General features: G+C 37.8%; 1 protein-coding gene across 1 annotated transcript; it reads right to left on the bottom strand.

Annotated features, from left to right (window-relative positions):
- Positions 1-6,087: 6,087 nt before the first annotated feature.
- On the bottom strand, positions 6,088-8,066 carry foxd2.L (forkhead box D2 L homeolog). Its single transcript, XM_018258395.2, has one exon. The coding sequence runs from the start codon at positions 7,812-7,814 to the stop codon at positions 6,771-6,773; it is 1,044 nt and encodes a 347-aa protein (XP_018113884.1). The 5' UTR covers positions 7,815-8,066; the 3' UTR covers positions 6,088-6,770.
- Between the last annotated feature and the right edge of the window lie 15,358 nt (positions 8,067-23,424).

Here is a 23,424-nt window from a genome sequence, read left to right as displayed (position 1 = left end):
ATAGATAGATAGATAGATAGATAGATAGATAGATAGATAGATAGATAATAAATAGATAAATAGATAGATAGATAAATGATAGATATCTAGATAGATGATAAATAGATAGACAGATAGATGATAGATAGATAGATAGATAGATAGATAGATAGATAGATAGATAGATAGATGATATAGCAGACAAATAAAACACACTCGTGTTATACTATTGTAACAGAAGTGGTCTAACACTAATGTGCCTATGAGCGGGAACTTGTGTATAATCGACTTTCACGTTCTAAAGATAGATAGATATCTAAATAGATGATAGATAGATAGATAGATAGATAGATAGATAGATAGATAGATAGATAGATAGATAGATAGATATTTAGATAGATAGATAAATAGATAGATAGATGATAGATATCTAGATAGATGATAAATAGATAGACAGATAGATAGATAGATAGATAGATAGATAGATAGATAGATAGATAGATAGATAGATAGATAGTCAGATAGATAGATAGATAGATAGATAGATAGATAGATAGATAGATAGATAGATAGATAGATAGATAGATAGATAGATAGATAGATAGATAGATAGATAGATAGTCAGATAGATAGATAGATAGATAGATAGATAGATAGATAGATAGATAGATAGATAGATAGATAGATAGATAATAGATAGATAGATAATAGATAGATAGATAGATAGATAGATAGATAGATAGATAGATAGATAGTCAGATAGATAGATAGATAGATAGATAGATAGATAGATAGATAGATAGATAGATAATAAATAGATAAATAGATAGATAGATAAATGATAGATATCTAGATAGATGATAAATAGATAGACAGATAGATGATAGATAGATAGATAGATAGATAGATAGATAGATAGATAGATAGATAGATAGATGATATAGCAGACAAATAAAACACACTCGTGTTATACTATTGTAACAGAAGTGGTCTAACACTAATGTGCCTATGAGCGGGAACTTGTGTATAATCGACTTTCACGTTCTAAAGTATTAAGTGCCGTTAGATAAATCAGTTCTCGGTTTTCATTCTAACAGATGTACTTTCAAAATGCTGCAAACTTGACAACACTCAAATAGAAATGATTCTTCATGGCTCCAAGCAATACATTACATTGTTATGGGGAGCAATACTAGCAATACATTCTGGGTCCCTGGGAATCAGTCGGGGGCCAGATGGTCTGAAAGAATAAATTCACTTACATAAAGGAACCTTGCAAGGGTGGCTCAGCTGCCAACTGAATTCACTAATAAAAATGATGTTTTCTTTTGCTTCTGTTTGGTACTTTGGTGGTTATTCAAATGGTTCGGAATATTCAGCTCTGTGAAAGGCCCCGAAATGAAAAGCTTTAGAACACCTTAGTCTGAGTATCTCTGAAAGTCGATTCTCCCCACCTTCTTGACAGATTAAACAAAAGAGAAAACAAATAACGTGGGCCAGAAAGAGGTAGCCCTTGTGTGTCTGTGTAAGTCCCAGTATACAAATCCATGTATCCTGTTTGTCATCTTATTATGATACTTTACAAAAACTGCCAACTAATTCAAACCGATTACTTTCCTACAAGTTTTTCTAAACCAATCGCTAGGCCATAATCAATATTAGCTATTGATCTGCCTGACAGGAAGCATTAAATGATCACCAGGTGTTAGGCCAGTGAGCCCTAATGATTTTCTTTTAGCTCCCCCTGGTTCCTGACCTGTCAGATGTTAGAATATCAGCAGCAGACAATTAAAGAGCCTCAGGTTAGCGCCTGTCTGGTCTCCCCAAGACAAAAGCATGAATAGGACAGTATGGCATACATCTATTTTCTGTATAGTTTTAGCTTTAGCTGCAGCCATAGCTTTATTGGTGCTTGAGAAATATTTCTTTGTGTCAGACATCCATGAAACATTTACTATCATATGTAAGAACAAATCCAGATATGTGGCATGAAGTGTATAGCTATGATTTTATATGTGGTCTTGAAATGTAGTTGAAGTCACATTTAATGAGAATGCAATTAAAGACTGGTGTAAAGTATATTGTTGTGATTATTATTTGAGACAATTGTGTGGGGTATTGTTGCCCAATAAATGGTGATTTCTACTCTACTTCTTATCTGTGCGATGCATGTATCCTTGAAATCAGAGGCGAAATACCCCAGTCCTTTGACAATTATTCCCTGTCTGTCAGTCAAACTGGACAATAATGCAGTTTCATCAAATACGTTTTTTGTATTATGGCATACATGTACATTCATTTGAATTAAAACATAGTGCTAAATGGGATAACCCCCAACATTTCATATAATTTTAACCCATATGCATGCATTAAAATTTGGTATTTAAGTACATTTGTAGTTTTTATTGCAATTAAAATCTGTATTTTTCTGCCCTTTTCTAACAATGTTGCTGAAGTCAGTCTTGCATGCTGGCTCACAGGTCTGCGAATTACCTGGTTTCTGCGACATTGTTCAAAGTTAGAACCAACAGGCTAAATACTAAGTAAGGCTAAATACTGATTTCAACAGCAGTTATATTTCTAACAGGAACAATTCCTAACGAATGTATATTGTAAAACTGCCTAGAATTACAATTTCACTAAGTAAGCAAATTGTATTTTTGGGGTTTAATCGTTTTGCTTGTTGCTGCAAGCTGCATTGTTATAGTTATATTTACCGACATCTGTCAATATTTGTATATTTCTTTGTGTGTGTAGCAACACGTCATCAATGATGAAAATACTAAACCATTATATACCAGTATAATGATTGTATTGTTGAAAACGAGTAAAAATTGTCAGTACAAAAAAAAATGATAATTTATGAACAGATATGCATATAAATACGCACATATATAGCCTGTCAATAACCATAGTTGTCATGATTTCCATTTCAAACCTATTTAATTTAATTTCATTTAATCTTTCCTCAATTTTAATTGGGTCGTAGTACAGTCCTTTACATTTTCAGTAAAGGACCATAGCCAATTATTATAGGCCCTGGTCTCTGAAACTACCAGTGGAAATAACCCTTATTATTTTACACCTTACCACCAGTGGGATTTAAAATATTACCTGCAGGGTATTGAGGGTAAAAAAAAATAATTGACAGTTTAAAAATAATATTTTTTTAAAAATCAGGATAAAAATATGAATTTTACTTTGTACACGGGCAAATATACAAACAGATATGTGAATACGAGTAAAGGTAATTTAGTCATAATCTGTGGTGGTTAATATAGTGAATGGAGTGATAACACTTTTGGAAACATCACAAATAAATGCTCTGCATTGTTACACCCCGAAGTGATAATACTGCCAATAAGGTTCAGTGAATTGTAAGTTAGTTGGTGAATGTGGCCCAGTATCTCTAATATAATAACAAATTCACTGTACTTATTTGGTGTTAAAAGCCGTATGTATGACCTTTATTTAGAATAAAGGGGTTTGCTCTCTTTTACTGTTATAGTTTAATTTAATTTACTTAATTTTTAATTATGACAATGAAATTCCAAGATTCCCATACACAGATTTAAATTTCATACTGGGCAAATGATCATTTGTGGCTTACATATTTTTTGTCCAATTACGTGTATACATTTCCTAATAAATATTTTCTTCTGATGAGTGCAATGCATTTTTTTTAAATCATAATATCACAAATCTCTCCGTGTTAAAATAAATATATGGAAAATTAAATTATTTCATGCTGATGCCCATAAATATTTAAACCAGACATGTGGTGTCATAACCACATGTCTGCAGAGCCCAAACATTTAGAAAAATAAATAAATAACTGTGCAACCATTAGGTGAGAAACAGAAAAATCTATTCTGCCAACTGGTTTAAATGTAGGGTAATTAAACAATGTCATCCGCACATAATTGCTACTGTCTATTATATTCAGCCTCTTATTTAAATGGCAAATAAATAGGCCCAATAAACTAGTGCTGGCACTGCCTATGAAGTCACTAGTAAATGTAACTAAATTAACATCTTAGTTTAATAAATAATAAAGAGTGCTCTTTTGTTACATTTTCAATTATATACATATGTACTATGAAATATATGAAAGGCAAAGAAACATGAGCCACATTCATCAAATATAGTTTACTACAAAATGATCTTCAATGTCAGTGAGATGATTTCGGGCAGTCGGTTTCCTCTTGGGTTGATAACAGCTAGAGCAGCTGGAAACAGGTAATCTGCTGCGCTGCGGTATTGTAGTTAGGCGCAATCATACTAATAACTTGCTCCCTAGAAATAAAAGTAGAACTTGCTAAATGGCAGTTGCAGCATCTCTGTCTCCCCAGGCGATGATCTGCCCCTCATTTCTGGGAGGTAAAAGCAAACAATGTGGGAGGTTTAGGCTCTACGTTTGCATACAGCAGCTCCCAATGGTCTATTGTGTTGGGTGCAAATTCTCGTACCCAAAAAAACAAATTGAATAATCAGTTTCCGCTAATATTAAGGCATAATGAAATGAACCATTTAACAGATTTTTAGTATAGCATTGCTTATGTACTGTATAAAAAATCATTTAAAGCATGAACTAATATATGCAGAATGTATATAGATCAATGCTGCTTTATAACAGGCTATATAAAAAAAAAGCTTAACACATTGCCAAGTTAACAAGGCGACAGACACCAGTAGGATTAATTCCTTATTAATGGCGTCTCAACAGTGGGATCTAATAGCTGTATGGGAATCTGCTACTGGATGTATTGTGTTGTCAAATAAAATGAAACACATTTACCAAATAATTCATGAGACTATCTTGTATAATGTATACGGATCTAACTACAAAATAAATTGCAATCTCCCTAAATAAATATTAGTGACTGAGCCAAACAGTGTGCACATTTCGTGCGCAAAGACTTAGGACAGGTTCACCCAAACTGGTTAAAGAATAACTTCTTCTTTTACCAGAATAAACGCTTTCTTAAGGTCATTTTTAATTCTAAACTCTGCTGGCGGGTTACCTGATTAAAAACTGAGTCCTAAAATCTAGATTAACCCCTTACCTATAGATGGAAGAAGCAGTGTACTTTGTAGGTCAGGCCTACAAAGAATTCCATTAGAGGACCTCCAGATTCTGTGGTTTGCGCACAGATTTGCTAAATAAAAGGGGGCTCAGTTCATTTCAAGTAAATGTGCTTGGCAAACTGGAAAATGGATGCACTGGCCTCCTCTTTGTCAGCCCATGTAGAGTCTTGTAGTCCTTTGTAGAAAGTTACACATCCAAGTGCCCGAGTGGAGATCTCCTTTCAAAAGCAAATGGGGATGTGTGAGAGATGGGAGACCACTCACTGGGCTGCTACAGAGGGTCTTAACAACTACATCAACAAACTCCTCTCGGGCTTTGTGTGGATTAGAGCAGATGGAAAATGTTACCGAGGTCTCAGGCACAGCACAGTGATCTATGTGCAAGGCACGGGACACAGGCTAATGTTCCCTTCTGATCTTCCAAAGCGAATATCCTGCTTTGTTTTCATTTACAGACTCCTCTCACCTACTCCCTAAGGACTAGGGCAAAGTCTCAAATCCCTATCAACTCATTTTGGAAAAGGTGACTTAAGATTTTAAAATTGTGCCTAATATTAGAAACATATATATATAAATACAAATATATATGTCCAAACGAAATATACATGTGTATATATGATTCGGTTTGTTGTTTAATATTATTTACCTCTATATTCATTTAACTGCCTTCATTTCCTGACCCACACATTCAAAGTGAAATTGAAACAAAAATTTCGTTCCATAGATTCTAGCTAAGGAATATCCCTTACTGGGAGTAAAACAGTGTGCCTCTACTCAGCGCTAATTTATTGGCTATCAGTTATCAGAGAGAATTTGCCAGTGTTTAGAGAGAGTTTATTAGGCAAAGCAATCCATCACCGTCTCCAGATTGTTGCAGGAAAACTGGACAGTAATTGATATAAGCTTGAGAAGAATTGCTCACACCGTAATTTGTAGCTTGAAAAAATAATGGATACAAATATAATTGAATGTATTTAACTGGTTTTCTTCTCTCCCAAGAAAACACATAAGTAGACAGTGTTAAAGTTCACAAATATTTATTTAAAAATTTTCACCAAATGGTGCACAATTGCTTGTTTTCACATACACCATTGAATTATTCACACGTCCATTTCATGAGATATAAACACAAAACAATGCACAGCTGTGGTTAAGAGGTCACATAACCCTCCGAACTATACACTATTTATATACATAATTACATATACACAAAACACACGTAGAAAAAAAAAAGGGCATTTGTTGGGAGACATATCAAAGCCCCATTTGGGTAAGAAGGTTATTAATATGTTTAAGACCTCTTGTGACAAAACAAACAAACGGCATGTTATGTTAAAGTGTTCTAATCCTGAGATTGGGGTAGCAGTGCTTATAACAGAAATCATTTCAATAAGAGCTCAACGAGTGAAAAGAGAAGGTAAAAGAAGAGACTGCGCTGTGCAATTGTTTCTTAAATAGCGTAAAAACGCCTGTAAGATTTGGGTGAAAACTGGGCCCCCAAGGCAAATAATAATGGTGCTGAAATTGCGGTGATGCATCAGGTAAGGGTAGCCTCAACATTACAAATTTACACTTTATAAATAGATAATAAATTTCTTTCGATTGGGGTAACAGGATGCAGGTCAATAGTTCTATAAAAAAACAAAAATAATGATTCCTACCTTAAATACACAGGTTGAGACAAATGATTTTTTTTTGTTTTTTTAAAAGTGACAGCTGCTAAGATTTGTGATTTTACTGGAAAAGTTCTGTCCAGTTGGCAAGAGGTTTTCGTGGGCCAAGTTGAGATGGTTGTGCATTGGGGCCAGTGATGGGCTGAGCATTGCAATGACCGGCGGGTGGGTCCCGGGCTGGGCTGTGTATGGGGAGGTCGGGCTCGGGGTGGATCCGGATCCCCCTATGATATTGTCTATAGAGAAGGAAGGTCGGCTCTGCGCATCGGGTTTTAAAGTGTGTAAGATGGGCAAGGTGGGACTCAGCTGCGAGTAGAAGGATTTCCTACTGAGTTCATTGCCCAGGAAAGGGGACAAGGTGGGGCTGGAGAAGACTGAGGCCGGCGGGGGCAGAGGGCAGTGGCTGGGCTGGAAAGAGAAGGTGGCACCCGGGTGCTGCTGCTGGTAGTTGTGCAGCTGGAGCCCATAATTGTAGCCATAAGGTCCATATCCAAAGGCGGCAGGCATGAAGCTACTGGGGTCCCTCAGGATCTCGCTACTTTGTTGCCTTTTGAACCTTTTTCTCCTTCGCAGGAAGCTGCCATTATCAAACATGTCGGCCGACTCCGGGTCCAGAGTCCAGTAGTTTCCCTTGCCGGGGTTGCCGGGCTCCCGGGGGATCTTGACGAAGCAGTCGTTGAGCGAGAGGTTGTGGCGGATGGAGTTCTGCCAGGCGGGGAACTTCTCCCGGTAGTAGGGGAAGCGGTTACTGATGAACTCGCAGATCTCACTGAGGGTCAGTCTCTTCTTGGGGCTCTGCAGGATGGACATGGTGATCAGAGCGATGTACGAGTAGGGGGGCTTCACCAGCGCGTTCTTGGGGCTCTTCTCCGCTCTCTGGTTTGACTCTGATCCGGATGACAGGTCTGGGGAAGCGGCTTCTCCCCTGTGAGATCTGGCCACGTTGTCATCAGAGTCGTTGTCCGAGTGGTAATCGGAGTACTTGCCATCCTTGGCGCCCATGTCACCGACCACATCGATGTCGGTGTCTTCCGAGAGTAGCGAGTTATCAGACATCTCTGCGCCCAAAGTCATTGTAATGAGGCCAAGAAGTTCGCGGCTACTCCCAATCCAAACTCCACGACCCCCCTAGTGGAACAAGACTGAATGGGCTGCCCTCTTCCACAATTCACTGTGTCTTGTCGGAGAGAGAAGCAGCGATCAGCATTCATCCCACTGGCACCTCATCACTGTCTGTGTTGCACCCCCTTTTCAGGAGATTTCCCCCAACTCGGTGACAGGACCTCGCCGACACAAGTGCCAGGACCACTGCGATTCTACTGCCCTTCCCACCGCTCGCATCTTATTTATATCGCCCGCCCCTGTCACGTGACTCCGGCGTCAGCGCCCTCATCCCTGGAACGGGGCTACAGGTTTATCAGTCTGATAGAGTTCACTTTCAGGGACTTATCGAGACAGGTGGGGAAGTTGCTGAAAAATGATTACCTGACTAGTTTGAATCCTGTGTTACATGGGCCGTGGGTATTGTGGGATGTGCTTTCCCCTTTATTCTCGGGTTAGGTGCCTTAGTGTGCTGAACAGCTGGATGGAACATTGAACATGACGCGCTCCATACTTCTTCTGTGCAGCTGCTAGTCGTACAGCCTGCAAGTCTAACATTCAGCAATACTCATAGGGAAGTTGTTCAGTGACCCGTGGGTGCACAATCGAATTATGATGGAGGCGCTATAAGTATTGTGTATGGATGTATATTTCTATATTTCTATGTACACAAGTATATTAGGCCTGTTTTTTGTTTTGCAAAGAGAAAAATCATCATCGCTGAACTCAAGGTTTTAATGCTTATTGCTTGTCCTGGTGGAACTCTAATAAAATCTTTCTTTGTGCCTGTGAGTACATACGGACAGAAACAAACACAAGCAAGCCCTGTAAAGAGATATGGTGACAGCAAGAAGTGGCTGCTGCAGTTCCGGCGCCTTATCTATTACACTTGCCTGAGAACAAACAAGTTGCTTTTGAACATGCACAGGATCCTTACAGCACCCATAGGTGCTTAACACTGGCGCTGTAATGGTTACCAGGGCTTCTGTATAGACCAGACCAACAATGCTTTTTGCATCCGCGTAATCTGGAAATTCTCTGATTGTCCAAAGGGGAAAAACATTATGGTAAAGAAGAGGCAAATAAACCATGAGGATACTCTGTCATTACACAGCAGGTCGGTTTAGTGATTTTGTCCTTATTATATTAATGCATGTATACTACCTATCAACAGCAGGTAGCTCCTGGACTTACGGTAATTAAACAATAATAAACTGTTCACTTCATAATGAGAATTTACTTCATCAAATGACATTCTTTCCCATGAAGCAAAATGCAAGCCCTGTGGTAACTTGAATCATCAGCATGTAATAGCATACATACCTAAAACACTTATATAAGCGCTTAGTGAAAAATAATACTTCTGTTAGCTCACTCAGATGATGGCCTAGAAGCAGGATGCTTTTATGTAAGATTAGGCTGCAGGACTTTATGTGTATCACAGGGTACATAGCCAGAGAGTGTGTGTTTGTGAGACAGTCAGTCTGAGAGTGTGTGAGAGAGAGTCTCTGTGTGACATAGGATACAGGCCATATAAAGAGTATTTGTTATTGTGAAAACCAAATAAAATATTTCAAAATAAAAGAGTATTTGTGAGCCACAGAGTGTCTGTATGACAGTCACATAGAGTGTTTGTGAAACACAATACTGAGCCATTTACAGTGTCTATGTGCCACAAAGAACAGAACTAGAGGGAGTGTCTGAGAGATCACAGAGTGACAAGGTATAGAGGTTCTGTAGATAAAGGTGTGTAAATCGTGTGAGTGACACAAGTTATAGAACTAGAGTCAGTGTCTGTGTGACACAAGGTGTAGAGCTAAAGAGAGTGTCCGTGACTGGCCGTGAGACAAAGAGTACAGAGATGTTTAACATATTTGATAACGAGTATACAGACAGATAATGTGAGATATGGGGTATAGACCCAGACAGTGTGGGACGCATGATATAGAGCCAGATATTGTATGAGACCAGAGGAACAGAGACATATAATAAATATAATATATTTGACAAAGGGTTTCTAATCAGATATCGCATGAGAGACAGGGTGCACAGTCACGTATAGAGCCATAAAATGTGAAAATACAAAATATAGAGCCAGATAGAGACAGAGTGAGACACACAAGTTATGCAATAAAAGGAGCAAGGTGTGTTTACTGGTCTAGTCACCTATACAACCAATCAGCAGGTAACATTTACATGTCCTGGTCACTAAACATCTCATTAGTTGTTATAGGTTACTGCGCCGGCACAAACATTGCCCTTTTATTAATTATAGGGCAAGGTAACCGTATAGAGAAACAGTGTGTGAGACAGTTTTTAGCATCAGATAGTTTGGGGCATGGCACAGGGCTAGATTATCTGAAATACATGATATAGTACCAGATAGTCTGGCACAGGTTATAAATGTCAGCTAGTGTGAGGCTCAAGGTATAAAAGCAGATAGTTTGACAGCATGTCATAGAGCCTGATAGTGACACATGTCATAGAGCCTGACAGGCCCGGACTGGCAATCTGTGGGTTCTGGCAAATGCCAGAGGGGCTGCTGTATGGTTCCATAGAAAGGTACCATATAGTGGGCTGGTAGGGGGCTATTTGGGCTGGTAGGGGGATGTTTGGGCGTCTGTGTACTTGGAATGGCAGGGCCTATTTTGACTCCCAGTCCAGGCCTGGAGCCTGATAATGTGATACAGAGTGTATAGAGCCAGGTAGTGGGACACACGTCATAGTTGAGTCAGATATTGTGTGACTGCGCTATACTTTGTAGGAAATCAGTGTGGGTAATACATGGGACCCTGGGTGTGCGCCTGCGTTTGTGTGTGTGTCTGTGTGTCTTTGTGTGTGTCTGTGTGTCTTTGTGTGTGTCTGTGTGTGTGTGTCTCTCTCTGTGTGTCTGTGTGTGTGTCTGTGTGTGTCTGTGTGTCTGTGAGTGTGTGTGTCTGTGTGTCTGCAGTGTTGGACTGGGACACCAGGGGCCCACCCAAAAACCTTAGACTAGGGGCCCACCAAAAGACCTTAGATCAGGGGCCCACTCTCAGTACTATTATAATTCCTCTCCTCAGCAACCTCTATTCTGCTAATCTCTTTTCTTTACATACTATAACCTATTATTCAATCTATTTAGTCTCTTTCTTCTCATAGAAATAGGTAATGGCCATGAAATATACCAAATATTTTGAAGCAGGAGGGCACACGGACACCTGGGCCCACCGGGAGTTTTCCTGGTATCCCTGTGGGCCAGTGCGACACTGTGTGTCTGTGTGTGTGTGTCTGTGTGTGTGTGTGTGTGTCAGCGCACGTGTGACACCAGACAGAGGAACTTGCCAGTTCTTGGTGCTTTGTTCCTTTGTCATTGCAGCGCAACTTTAAACAACCCATCGTGACCATTAGATCCAATGACCTCACCCCCCTTCAGTACAGAACAAAGATTTGAATTTACATTATCCAGCACAAAACGTGCACGGTCAGATCGAATACGACAAAATCAGCAACTTTTATGTGAATGTAATGTTGCGTTCTGATTACAGATAAATACTGTGCGCATTTATAGTACATACTGTTCTCTTGGCACAAGCGCCAGATGAATCCAGGCAAGGAACATGTGCCTAAAGCAGCCCTGACTAACTGCTCTCTCCAGCTGCCATGTGTGCCCGAGGAACTGCTGTTTCTTCAACCGGAAACTGGCACTTTTCCCACCCAAGGCTGGCATAGACTAGACTCATACACATGACGTGTCTCTGTACTCTTTATGCAGCTTCTGTCCATAGGGAAATCGCTCAGTCCACTGCTCGGTGTCGGAGAATCTGGACTAGTCATTTTCCTGCAATCCATATCTCACTTGCTGTCCTTCACCTGAGCCGAACTGACAGTTAGTACTGCCCTGTGCCCGGTAGCAGGTGTCTGGGTTGCAGCTGGATCCCTATCACTAAATGAGCTGGGATTGCTTCTATTATGTGCCAATTTCGTCTAGTCTCGTCTCAACCTTGAACTGGCTGCTGATAAACCCACTGCACAGACTCCAGAGCAGTCTCCACATGTAATTCTCACCGTGCATGCCGGGAGTCGTAGTGCAACAACATCTGAAGAACCACGGATTAACACACACCAGTGACCGACTACATCTTTCCTATATTTACTGACTTCAGGATAAGTAATGAAGCAGACAACGCTATTGGACGAATTTAGACATTTTGGAACACATGGACTGAAACATCTTTATTAAGAGGAAAAAAACCTGAGATATTTAAACAATTACCATGAAATATAGCGGCAAAGCATTGCTGGAAGACAGAAACTGAAAAAATGGTTTAAAATCGGAATATATCTATCTATCTATCTATCTATCTATCTATCTATCTATCTATATATATATAGTTTCTATCTCTGTTTAGGACACTTATATGTAAAAGTAATTTTGATATATTGTTCTGTTGCGAGACATTCTGCAAGCGCCCAGCTTTTTAATTGATCTGAAAAACTTTAGGTGCAGTTTGCGAACTAAGCGCAAACATAAAGAAATTCAGAACAGAACCTTTTATGCCAAGAGTATTGCATTTTTTAATAGAGAAACTAGGTCAGATTTAGCAGCTGTGAGTTTTTTAAAAAATTAAAAATCCAATATATTTTATAGAGCAATGTATCTCCCTATTCAAAATATATTAATCGTTTTAGCACATTCGGGAGCAGCGGTTTTTCTTGTAACTGAATTGAGCCTTATAATTATATTTTTCCCAATAGTATGATGATAGATACAAAAAGTCACTTTATTAGGGGAATATCCAAGTACTAAATTTACAGGAGTTAAGAGGGAATACTGATTTATAACTCAATAAATAAATATATAATATATATATATATATATATATATATATATATATATATATATATATATATATATATATATATATATATATATATATATATATATATATATATATATATATATATATATATATATATATATATATATATATATATATATATATATATATATATATATATATATATATATATATATATATAAATATATAATAAACGTAAACAGCAAAACTAGCATAGCTAAAATCGCATATACTAAAGGAATGCATATTTTTTGTATACAGCATATATATGTGACCACAAGGATATTCGACATGGCATATCGATTTAAACCAATTGCAATAATTCTCATTCTTTAATCCCTGGTGCCCTTAGTACCAATTTGCTGGCTGTTTATTTAACTCGCGTTCTTCTTTGGAACGATCTCAAGTTTAAACCTTTGCCTAAATTGGCGAATCTTGAAAGTGATCAGCTTTTACATGTTAGCATGAAGAAGGATTTGGGTCACAGAGCAACACGATCTATAATTACAGCCACTTAATTAAGTCTTGCATTGGGAGTAACCCAAGCATCTGGAATCTTTCATATCTTTATCCCATAATCCAGATAACGTGCATTTGGGCAGATCGCAGCCCCAGGCGAGTTCTATGTTTTAATAGCTCATATACTTTACATTTTTTATACACTGTATTAGGAAGGGCTTTGCTTTACCATTCATTCAGGTTACACAATATCAGCAGAAAATATGGCTGCAAAAACTGTAATTCTATTAAGTAAAATAATCGTTCTCCATCTGTATGACAAATAGTTTATATCGATGTGAATGATTTGGGCAGCTGCGAAAAAATGCGACCGACCACACGCATGAGGCTGCTAATACATTTTCGCGTCTGTGATTCTGTTTGCCTAGATGCGATGTCGCAACTGGACGCAAACATTTACATTGGAACGATTTCCACGGAGGTAGAGGCAATTGTAATGGAATGGATTAGGAGGAGGGCAAAATTAAAGAGACTAAAATACTGGCTGCCAGTTTTGCCCTTTCATCCAATTCAGTCTCACCGCCCGTATTTAATTCCAGCCTCATGGGGCAATGAGAAGCAGTCAGTGAAATGCCCATCTATGGTTGTTTAAAATGCAAGACATTGCTGCAAAATATACTGGTGCTCTAAAAAATATATTATTATTATTATTATTATTATTCATAGTAATACTAATAATAATAATACCATTTTAGAGGCTAGTCAGTTTGTAAAATAAGAGCAAATTATAGGGATTGTATTATCATTATTATTATCAATAATAATCATAACAATAATAATAATAATACAATTTTAGAGGCTAGTTGGTTTGTAAAATAAGAGCAAATTATAAGGAGGAATAGATAAAAATTTTAGTCAGATCTGCTTGTAGATTAGCTCTGGGGGAGGGCATTATTAGGACTCCATCACTTGGTTTCTTGTCTGGGTAGGTAATACCAGTGCAGGGTACCAAATAGCAGAACTTCTAACTACAGACTTCCACTGAAACATTCTGATTCTTTCTTGCTAGTAACAATGAAGAGGAATCTGTAAAACAAAGAAAATGCTATCACCAAAGTAGGGACATTCTCATTCCAGATGGATGTACAAGTGAGCAGATGTCTACACAAGATTTCTGTATGTTTCCCAAATAGAGTGACACTTCTCTAGCTGGGCTCTGTAAGTATAAGGATAGTGCAGATAATGAGCAAGGAGCTGTAAGGCTTTCCAGTGTGTAATAAAACATTAAATAGGTGGTTCACCTTTACATTGTAGTATTGCTCATTCTAAGCAACTTTTCAATTGGCCTTTTTGTTTTTTTATATATTTTTTGAATTATTTGCCTTCTTCTTACTCGTTCCAGCTTTCAAGTGTGGGACCCCATCTAAAAAAAAAATGTTTTTTAATGCTACAAATGTAATGTTATCACTAATTTTTATTGCTGTTCAGGCCCTCTCCTATTCATATCCCAGTCTCTTGAAACAATGCATGGTTGCTAGGGTAAGTTGGACCCTTGCAAACCCAATTGCAAAATTTGCAAAACTGAAGAGCTGCTGAATCAAAAGCTAAATGACTCAAGCACCACAGATAAAAGAATGAAAACAAATTGCAAATTGTCTCAGAATATCACTCTCTACATCATACTAAAACTTATTTTAAAGGTGAGCAACCCCTTTAATATTACCGACCTGGATAACTCAGGCTACAGCAGGGGCATTGAGTGTTACTGACTATTCCATTCCAAGTAAAGGTTACTTATCTGATGGGTATTATACTCCCTGCTGAAGCTATTTATTGCACAGATACTGTATGGTAGGATGACTTTACTCTCCTAGGAACAGGATTGAGAGAAGAACTCTATTCCATAAGATGACTTAATAAAACATAAATTGTAGCTGTAGTTTTCAGAGTTTAAGGGGAAAGATAGGATGGGGTAAGGCAATGAGGCTTGTCACCCCCAATTTAAAAATACCCACATACACAAAAATCTGCACAATGGATCTGCAATTGTGTAGCTAAAAATGCCTAGTACCCACGAAAAGGCTATCTGTGGAATGATGAGAGCTGTAATACTGCACATACATGATTCATTGGGCCACCTTCACTAGATATTAGACACATTATGGCTTGTTTAGCACTTAATATTGTGTTATCATCAATGGGATAATAACTTCCAATTCACTAAACTTTTGGACATTAATAATAATTAAGCTTTGGTTGGAAATTACCCTCACATGTTATATCATCACTATATTTACTGAGCCCATAATATAAATAGATTTGCACCAAAATCTAATGCCACATTTGTCCATCATCAATAAATTTTTTATTCAAAAGTGACCCAGCTTTCATTGTACATACTCAAATACGGTATATACAACAAGCTGTCTTTTTTATAAGAAGGCTAATTCATTTTATATTTACATATCCACAATGCATTGCAGGTATCTGTCATTTTAAATCCCAGAGCTAATAATGCTTAAATCATGTTATTAACCCTGAAAAAATGAGTCAATAAAATCTGCCTATTTTTGGTCAGTATTTCCAATATTTTATTCTTTTTTTTTTATTATAGTTTCCCAACACGGATAACACTGATACATGTTGTCATGTGACCTATAACATGAATAAACGAAAGTAGGGAAAAAGGGAAAGAAAATATATTACAGCTCACTGTTGTATTATTTATGGAGTATTGGTATCTTGGTATCTCTGTTTACTACACATTACATATGTTATTTGAGTTCATCTATTTGAAGAATTAATATAGATTCCAAATCTCACAAGCTTTGTGTATGTTTTGTTTTCTGCTCCATTCTAATGGAAGTGCTGGTTCAAAATCTAAATTCGAGGACACTTCCTTTATAACTTGTGAGTGGGCTGGTATCTTTTTTCTATCTGTGAAATGCAAGAATTTTAAGTGATTTGTTTCTTAAAGGGATTCTGTCATGATTTCTATGGTGTCGTTTTTATTTCTATATTATACTGTTTACACTGCAAACAATTCACTCTATTGTGTAAAATTTCATTCCTAATTTAACAAGTGTATTTTTTTTAGTTGTAATATTGGTGTGTAGGAGCCATCTCAGGTCATTTTGCCTAGTCATGTGCTTTCAGCAAGAGCCAGTGCTGCACTATGAAACTGCTTTCAGACAGGCTATTGTTTCTCCTACTCAATGTAACTGAATGGGGTCGCAGTGGGACATGGGATATTACTATTGAGTGCTGTTCTTAGATCTATATGGTTACTTTTTCATTGTTCTGCTAATGGGCCTCTGGGGGGGAGTTGATATCACTTCAACTTGCAGTGCAGCAGTAAAGAGTTACTAAAGTTTATCAGAGCACAAGTCACATGAATGGGGGCTCCTGGGAAACTGACATGTCTAGCCTCATGTCAGAATACAAAATGAAACATAAAAAAATCAATTTGCTATTTTGAAAAATGAATTTCAGTGCAGAAGTCTGCTAGAGTAGCACTATTAATTTATGTGTTTTGAAAAAAGTTTTCTCATGACAGTATCCCTTTAAGGCCAGATATATGTTTAATAACAACAATTCTGGAAGGTTCTGCCAGGATTTTGGGAAAGAAAGAAGCTTTATTATGGCAGACCAATATAATTTTTACCCAGGACCACCATGTATGCAGCATATATCCTTCTTTTCCACATTTTCTCCAACATAATGGTGATGCATTTGGGAACATTTTGGAAAAGTGCCAATTAATTAACAGCTAGTAAACATTTTTTTGATTCCTCACAATGAGGAAATGGAGCTTTAGTGAATATGTGCCTTAGTCTCTGAGATAATGTTTACTTGGTGAAGTAGAGTTATCATTTCTACCCCACTCCCCAATCATAGTTTCCCACAATGCATTGCTAGCTTAATGCATTCGCATTTGCCGTTTCATTATGATGGAAAAACTTTGACAGATAAGTATTGCCTCTGACTCCTTTATTGAATCAAGTCCAAAACACTTGGTTCTGTTTTATAATAAAAAAATAATACAAATAATAAAATGAATACATAATAAAATAAATAAATAATAATGCAATTTAATATATGCATGAATTATGTTTCTCCCCAGAAAACCATATTAGGGCTTCGACCCTTAATCAAACTGCAGTATGTAGTGGTTATTGGATCAGAGCACACTGCAGTGGAAGGCATCCATTTTTGTGCACAGCAAAAGAAAACATCATAGAGTACTGAGCAAATTTCCAATATAAATTCATTAAAAAAATGTCCTTGGTTTTAAATATGTTTGTAAATGTAATTGCTATTGAAAGCAGTATTTGTCTGATCCATTCTCTCCATTACTGACTCCTAAAACAATATTGTAAGCCAACTGGTTAAGGGCAGAGACACACACTGCTATTTCGGGAGATTAGTCGCCCAGCGACAAATCGCTTCTTCTTCTTCAGGCAACTAATCTCCCTGAACTGCCTTCCAGCCGGCTAGAATGTAAATCGAGGGCGGGATGGCACTCGGAACGCTTTGTTTTCCAAAGTTGCCCGAAGCTGCCTCACTAGCAAACTTTGGACGACTTTGGAAACGAAAAGCTCTGAGTGCCATCCTGCCACGATTTACATTCTAGCCAGCGAGAAGGCAGTTCGTGGAGATGAGTTTCCCGAAGAAGAAGCAAATCTCTCAAAATAGCAGCGTGTGCCTCTGCCCTAAAGCTGATAAACCCTAGAAGTCAGACCCAGAGAACAGAAATGAATGAACAAAGCACTGCTTTCAATTGCAAGCACATTTACAATAAGCTTCAGGTTTTGTAATTAAACTATATTGTAAAATTTGATTTGGATTATGTTATGGTAGGTCTGGCTTTACTGTATATAGGATCAAATTCATATTGTGGCATTGTTTACCCTGCACAGTCAGGTTATTTCTTGGGTGTTACTTACAATCAGTATCAGATTAGCCCCACCAGAGAACCTGATATTATTTTCACAAACATCAGTAAGTGCTAAATAATATGGGTGTCCCACTAGGGCTGGTTAATCCAGCCATTGCCATAATGGTGACACAGGGCAGTACCATTAGTAAAACTATAGAGGGTCCTGCTATTATTAGATCTTCACTTTACCATTTTAAAGCCATGAGATCAACACCCTCAAATGTTTGTGATAAATACACAAATTATAATTAATATTAATACATATCATAAATACATAAATTAGCACTTCTCAAATAAATTTGAGTAGCTAGGAAAACATTTCACATTCTTTTGTATGTAGATATCTTCATGGGGCGAACACAAGCAATCTGGCAATACATTGCATAATTACCTTTCTCACTGTCATGAAGCCTTTTCCATTTCTAAAGGTTACATTTACCCTATACCATTATGCTAATTAAAACCACCAGCCAACATTGTTTAGCACTGCTTTGTTAAATGATTTCATTTTTATTGTCCTTCTATTATTTTGTCCTGTTTTTTTGTTTTCTAAAAAACTTTCCTTCCTTTTATGGCAGTCCAGTTATAGTTTCTGACTGGAATTCTAGTTGTAATTCAGAGCACGTTCCTCATATTAAATACCAATGCAGTTTTAAAATACAGATATGAGATCTATTATCCGGAATGCTTGGGAGCTGGGGTTCCTGATGAGGGTTTTTTTACAGAACACTGTGCCATAAGTCTTCTAAAAAAATTATTAAACACTAAGGGGCAGATTTACATAGGGTCGAATATCGAGGGTTAATTAACCCTCGATATTCGACTGCCGAATGTAAATCCTTCGACTTCAAATATCGAAGTCGAAGGATTTACTGCAAATAGTTCGATCAAACGATCGAATGAAAAATCATTCGATTCGAAGGATTTTAATCCATCGATCAAACAATTTTTCTTCGACCTAAAAATTGATAGAAAGCCCCCATAGGCTAACATGGCACCTCGGTAGGTTTTAGGAGGCGAAGTAGGGGGTCGAAGTTTTTTTTCAAAGAGACAGTACTTCGACTATCGATTTTAGTTTGAATCGTTTGATTCAAAGTCGAAGTTGTAGTCAAAGGTCGAAGTAGCCAATTCGATGGTCGAAGTAGCCAAAAAAATCATTCGAAATTCAAAGTTTTTTTTATTCTATTCCTTCACTCGAACTGAGTAAATGGGCCCTTAAAACAACCTGATATGATTATTTTGCCAACAACATGGATTTATGTTACCATCAAGGTACTGTTTTATTATTACAGAAAAAAAGGAAATTATTAAAAACATTTATATTATTTGAATTAAATGGTCTCTATGTGATATGGTCTTCCCATCAGTAGCTGAACTAGAGAGATCCCACATCTGTAGGGGCCATGCCGGCTACGCTCTGGTCAACAACTTTTTAATCGGTCTTCATTATTTATTTTTTTATAGTTTTTAAATGATTTGCCTTCTTCTTCTTCTTCTGACTCTTTCCAGCTTTCAAATGGGGGTCACTGACCCCATCTAAAAAGAAATGCTCTGTAAGGCTACAGATTTATTGGTATTGCTACTTTTTAGTACTAATCTAAGTACTAAGGCCTCAGGGATCGCCTTTTCTGAAGAGGAGTGCAAAGCAGAGTTTCGGTAAGTTATTTATAAATAAAGAAAGTTTAATTTAAAGTTTCATTTGTCTTTGTGTTTTTTTGTATACTAACGATTTTTAAAAAAATATATATATATATATGTTACTGGTCCTTTAAGAGGGGCTTGGATCATTTCTTGAACAAGCATTATAGCCAAGGCTATTATGTAATCTACAATTAGTATAGATATTGGTATATATAGATTTTTAAGTGAGTTGTATGAGTGTGTATGTGTGTATATATATATTGAATTGAGTACCCCTTATTGTAAAATATAAAGATATTAAAAGTGACTGAGAGTTCCATGACCATATAAAAACATGAGGCCAAAGGCCAAGTGCTTTTAAACAGGTCATGGAACTCAGAGGTGACTCCTGATGTCCTCATCTTTTGCAGGGGGTATTTTATTTTTTATAATACACAAGTTTCAGTGAGTCATGTGACAGAAATGACATCACTATACAAAGTCAAAAGTAACGTGCCACACTCACACAATTCGCTGTTTGCAGCCTCGGGTGCACACTGTACTCCTCTCTGCACAGGTTCTCTACACATGGATTAAACAATTGCAGCAGCACTCCGATGTTTGATCAAACTTTTAATTTGTGCAACAACGTCAAGGTTTCGGGCTTGATAAAGGGCTGGAATAGCCCGAAACGTTGCCGTTGTTGCACGAATTAAAAGTTTGATCAAACATTAGGGATGTAGCGAACGTCGGAAAAAAAGTTCGCGAACATATTCGCGAACTTGCGCAAAAATGCGAGCGGTTCGCGAACGGTTCGCGAACCCCATAGACTTCAATGGGAAGGCGAACTTTAACATCTAGAAAAGACATTTCTGGCCAGAAAAATGATTTTAAAGTTGTTTAAAGGGTGCAACGACCTGGACAGTGGCATGCCAGAGGGGGATCAAGGGCAAAAATGTATCTGAAAAATCTGCCTGTGTGTGCTTGGAAGAGATAGTGTAGGGGGAGAGCTGTTAGTGATTTCAGGGACAGATGATAGTAAGTTTGCTGGCTAGTAATCTACAAGGTCAACGTATACACTACTACAGCGGTGGATACGGATTACGTAAAATATATTATGGCTGCTTGAAAAAAGTGACTCCGGTGTTTTTTCTGGAGACGGTAATATTATGGATATTTAGACAGAATGTGAACAAGGTCACACAGCTCGATGGCGGGTTGAAGAAAACAGTGTGCAAATAATGCCTACAGGGCAAATAATGCCTAAAAGGTCAACTTATACACTACTACAGCGGTAGTAAAATAAAAAAAAGTAAAATAAAAAAAAAATGAATATTAAAAAAAAAAATTAAAGTTGGTGCTGCTGAACTACTAGGAGCAGCAGATTAGCACACCAGTCCCACTCCCCAACACTGCTAGACTAATAGCACTGGGCTCTTATAGTAGTAGTAGTAGTAGTAGTAGTAAAACAACAAAAAAATAAATAAAAGCAGTCCTTACAAGGACTACTGTTATTGCAGCAGTCAGCAGATGAGATCAGAAGCAGGACAGCTGCCCACTGCAGCTACATACAGAGCACTGCAGTAGAAGGTAGATTACTAGCCAGCAAAGCTACCTAAGCTTAAATGTCCCTCAAACCCCTGCAGACTTCTGTCCCTCCAATAACAGAGCAGTATCAAAACGATTACTAGCCAGCAAACTTTCAACTGTCCCTGAAATCACTAACAGGCAGCAGCTCTCTCCCTACACTATCTCTTCAGCACACACAGGCAGAGTGAAAAAACGCTGCAGGGCTTCGGTTTTTATAGGGAAGGGGAGTGGTCCAGGGGAGAGCTTCCTGATTGGCTGCCATGTACCTGCTGGTCTGGGGTGAGAGGGCAAAAAAAAGCGCCAACAATGGCGAACCCAAAATGGCGAACGTCGCGCGACGTTCGCGAACTTCCGGCGAGCGCGAACACCCGATGTTCGCGCGAACAAGTTCGCCGGCGAACAGTTCGCGACATCTCTATCAAACATCGGAGTGCTGCTGAAATTGTTTAATCCAGAAATGACATCACTAAGCTTCGATTACAACTGATGACATCACCAAGCACCATTTATAAGGATATAATTTACAGGATATTCATGGCTCTTGTGTATGTATGTATGTATATATATATATATATAGATATATATATATATATATACATATATATATATATATATATATATATATATATATATATATATATATATATATATATATATATATATATATCTATATATATACACACATATACAGATATAGGACCTGTTATCCAGAATGCTTGGGACCTGGGTTGTCCGGATAAGGGATCTTTCTGTAATTAGGATCTCCATACCTAGTCTACTAGAAAATCATGAAAACAGTAAATAAACCCAATAAGCTAGTTCTGCTAATTATAATTATATCTTAGTTTGGATCAAGTACAATGTACTGTTTTAATATTACAGAGAAAAAGGAAATCATTTTTAAAAATTTTGATTATTTTGATAAAATGAAGTCTAAAGGAGATGGTCATTCCGTAATTCTGAGCTTTCTGGATAATGGGTTTCCAGATGAGGATCCTATACCTGTATATATATATATATATATATATATATATATATATATATATATATATATATATATATATATATATATATATATATATATATATACACACCTTATATACCTTAGGACCACAGATTTTGAGGATTAGACATTGTCAGCATTCCCTGATTTTGAAAAATGCCAGGACTCATAGTCCAACAAAATCCGAGGATGAAAAGTTAAAAATGGTGGTTTAAAAAAAGGTATTGGCAGGGACATAATCCCATACCAAATAGGCACTCAAGGGCTGTGCCTAGGGTAGCAGCTTTACAGGAGCTGCCCTCAGATGCCTATATGGTAAAAACATCAACCCCTTTCAGTGCTGCCAGATGCTTCTCTAACATATTCGGCAGCAGAGGTGGGGGGGTCCCTCTAGTGGCTCCTGGCAGAAGTGACATCTTAGGCATATACTTTCACTGTTAGCTGATGTCGTGGAGAGGGTGCTCACAGATCCGGTACCTATGGCAGCACTAGACCTGCAGGGGTGCTGCTGCCATGAGGAGAGTTGAGAGCCCTCAAGTTGTCAGGGGCAAAAAAAAGCCACTCATGGTAACTTTTTGATTTTTAAATCGAAATTTCAGCTCTTCTAGTGTAAAGAGAGCAATTCCGGCACCCTCTCGACCCGAGACAAAGTTCCTGGAAGGCTGCATCAGGGTGGCACGGGGTATAGAAATGTTTACAATATACACCAATATGTAAGTATCCTATGAATGACAAAAATTATTCCAGTTCCTGAAGTTCAAAAGTTGGGTGTTCCCAGTTTTATTATGGTACTCTGAAAATAAAGGATAGGATCAAATGTGTATAGAAACACCCCTGTGTACCTGAATACGCTACTGGATATCAGCAGTTTTGTGCTACTAAATTGGACATATTAGCATATCTGTCTCAGACTTATTGTGCCAGTAGCCCAGGGGTTAGCTAAATATGGAGGTGGCTTCTCCAAAGACACGTCTGTCCCCATGTTGCTTGCAACCTCCCTCCCTGGGTATTTGTGAGCTGTACTGACAGATGGATGAATGGAGCTGTTTCCCCTCTAGCCCAGTACAGAGTTCTAAGTTTCTCACTCACTGTTCATTGGGTCCTTTCAACATATTGCTCATATTCACTCACCTG

Source organism: Xenopus laevis, chromosome 4L, assembly GCF_017654675.1.
Source record: "Xenopus laevis strain J_2021 chromosome 4L, Xenopus_laevis_v10.1, whole genome shotgun sequence".
In the NCBI taxonomy this organism is placed as follows: Eukaryota; Metazoa; Chordata; class Amphibia; order Anura; family Pipidae; genus Xenopus; species Xenopus laevis.
Note: the sequence above shows the minus strand (reverse complement) of the source record. Positions and strands in the feature narration are given on the sequence as shown.

Excerpts from the sequence above, each read along its gene's own strand:
- foxd2.L (XM_018258395.2), bottom strand. The coding sequence starts at position 7,814 with ATGACTTTGGGCGCAGAGATGTCTGATAACTCGCTACTCTCGGAAGAC.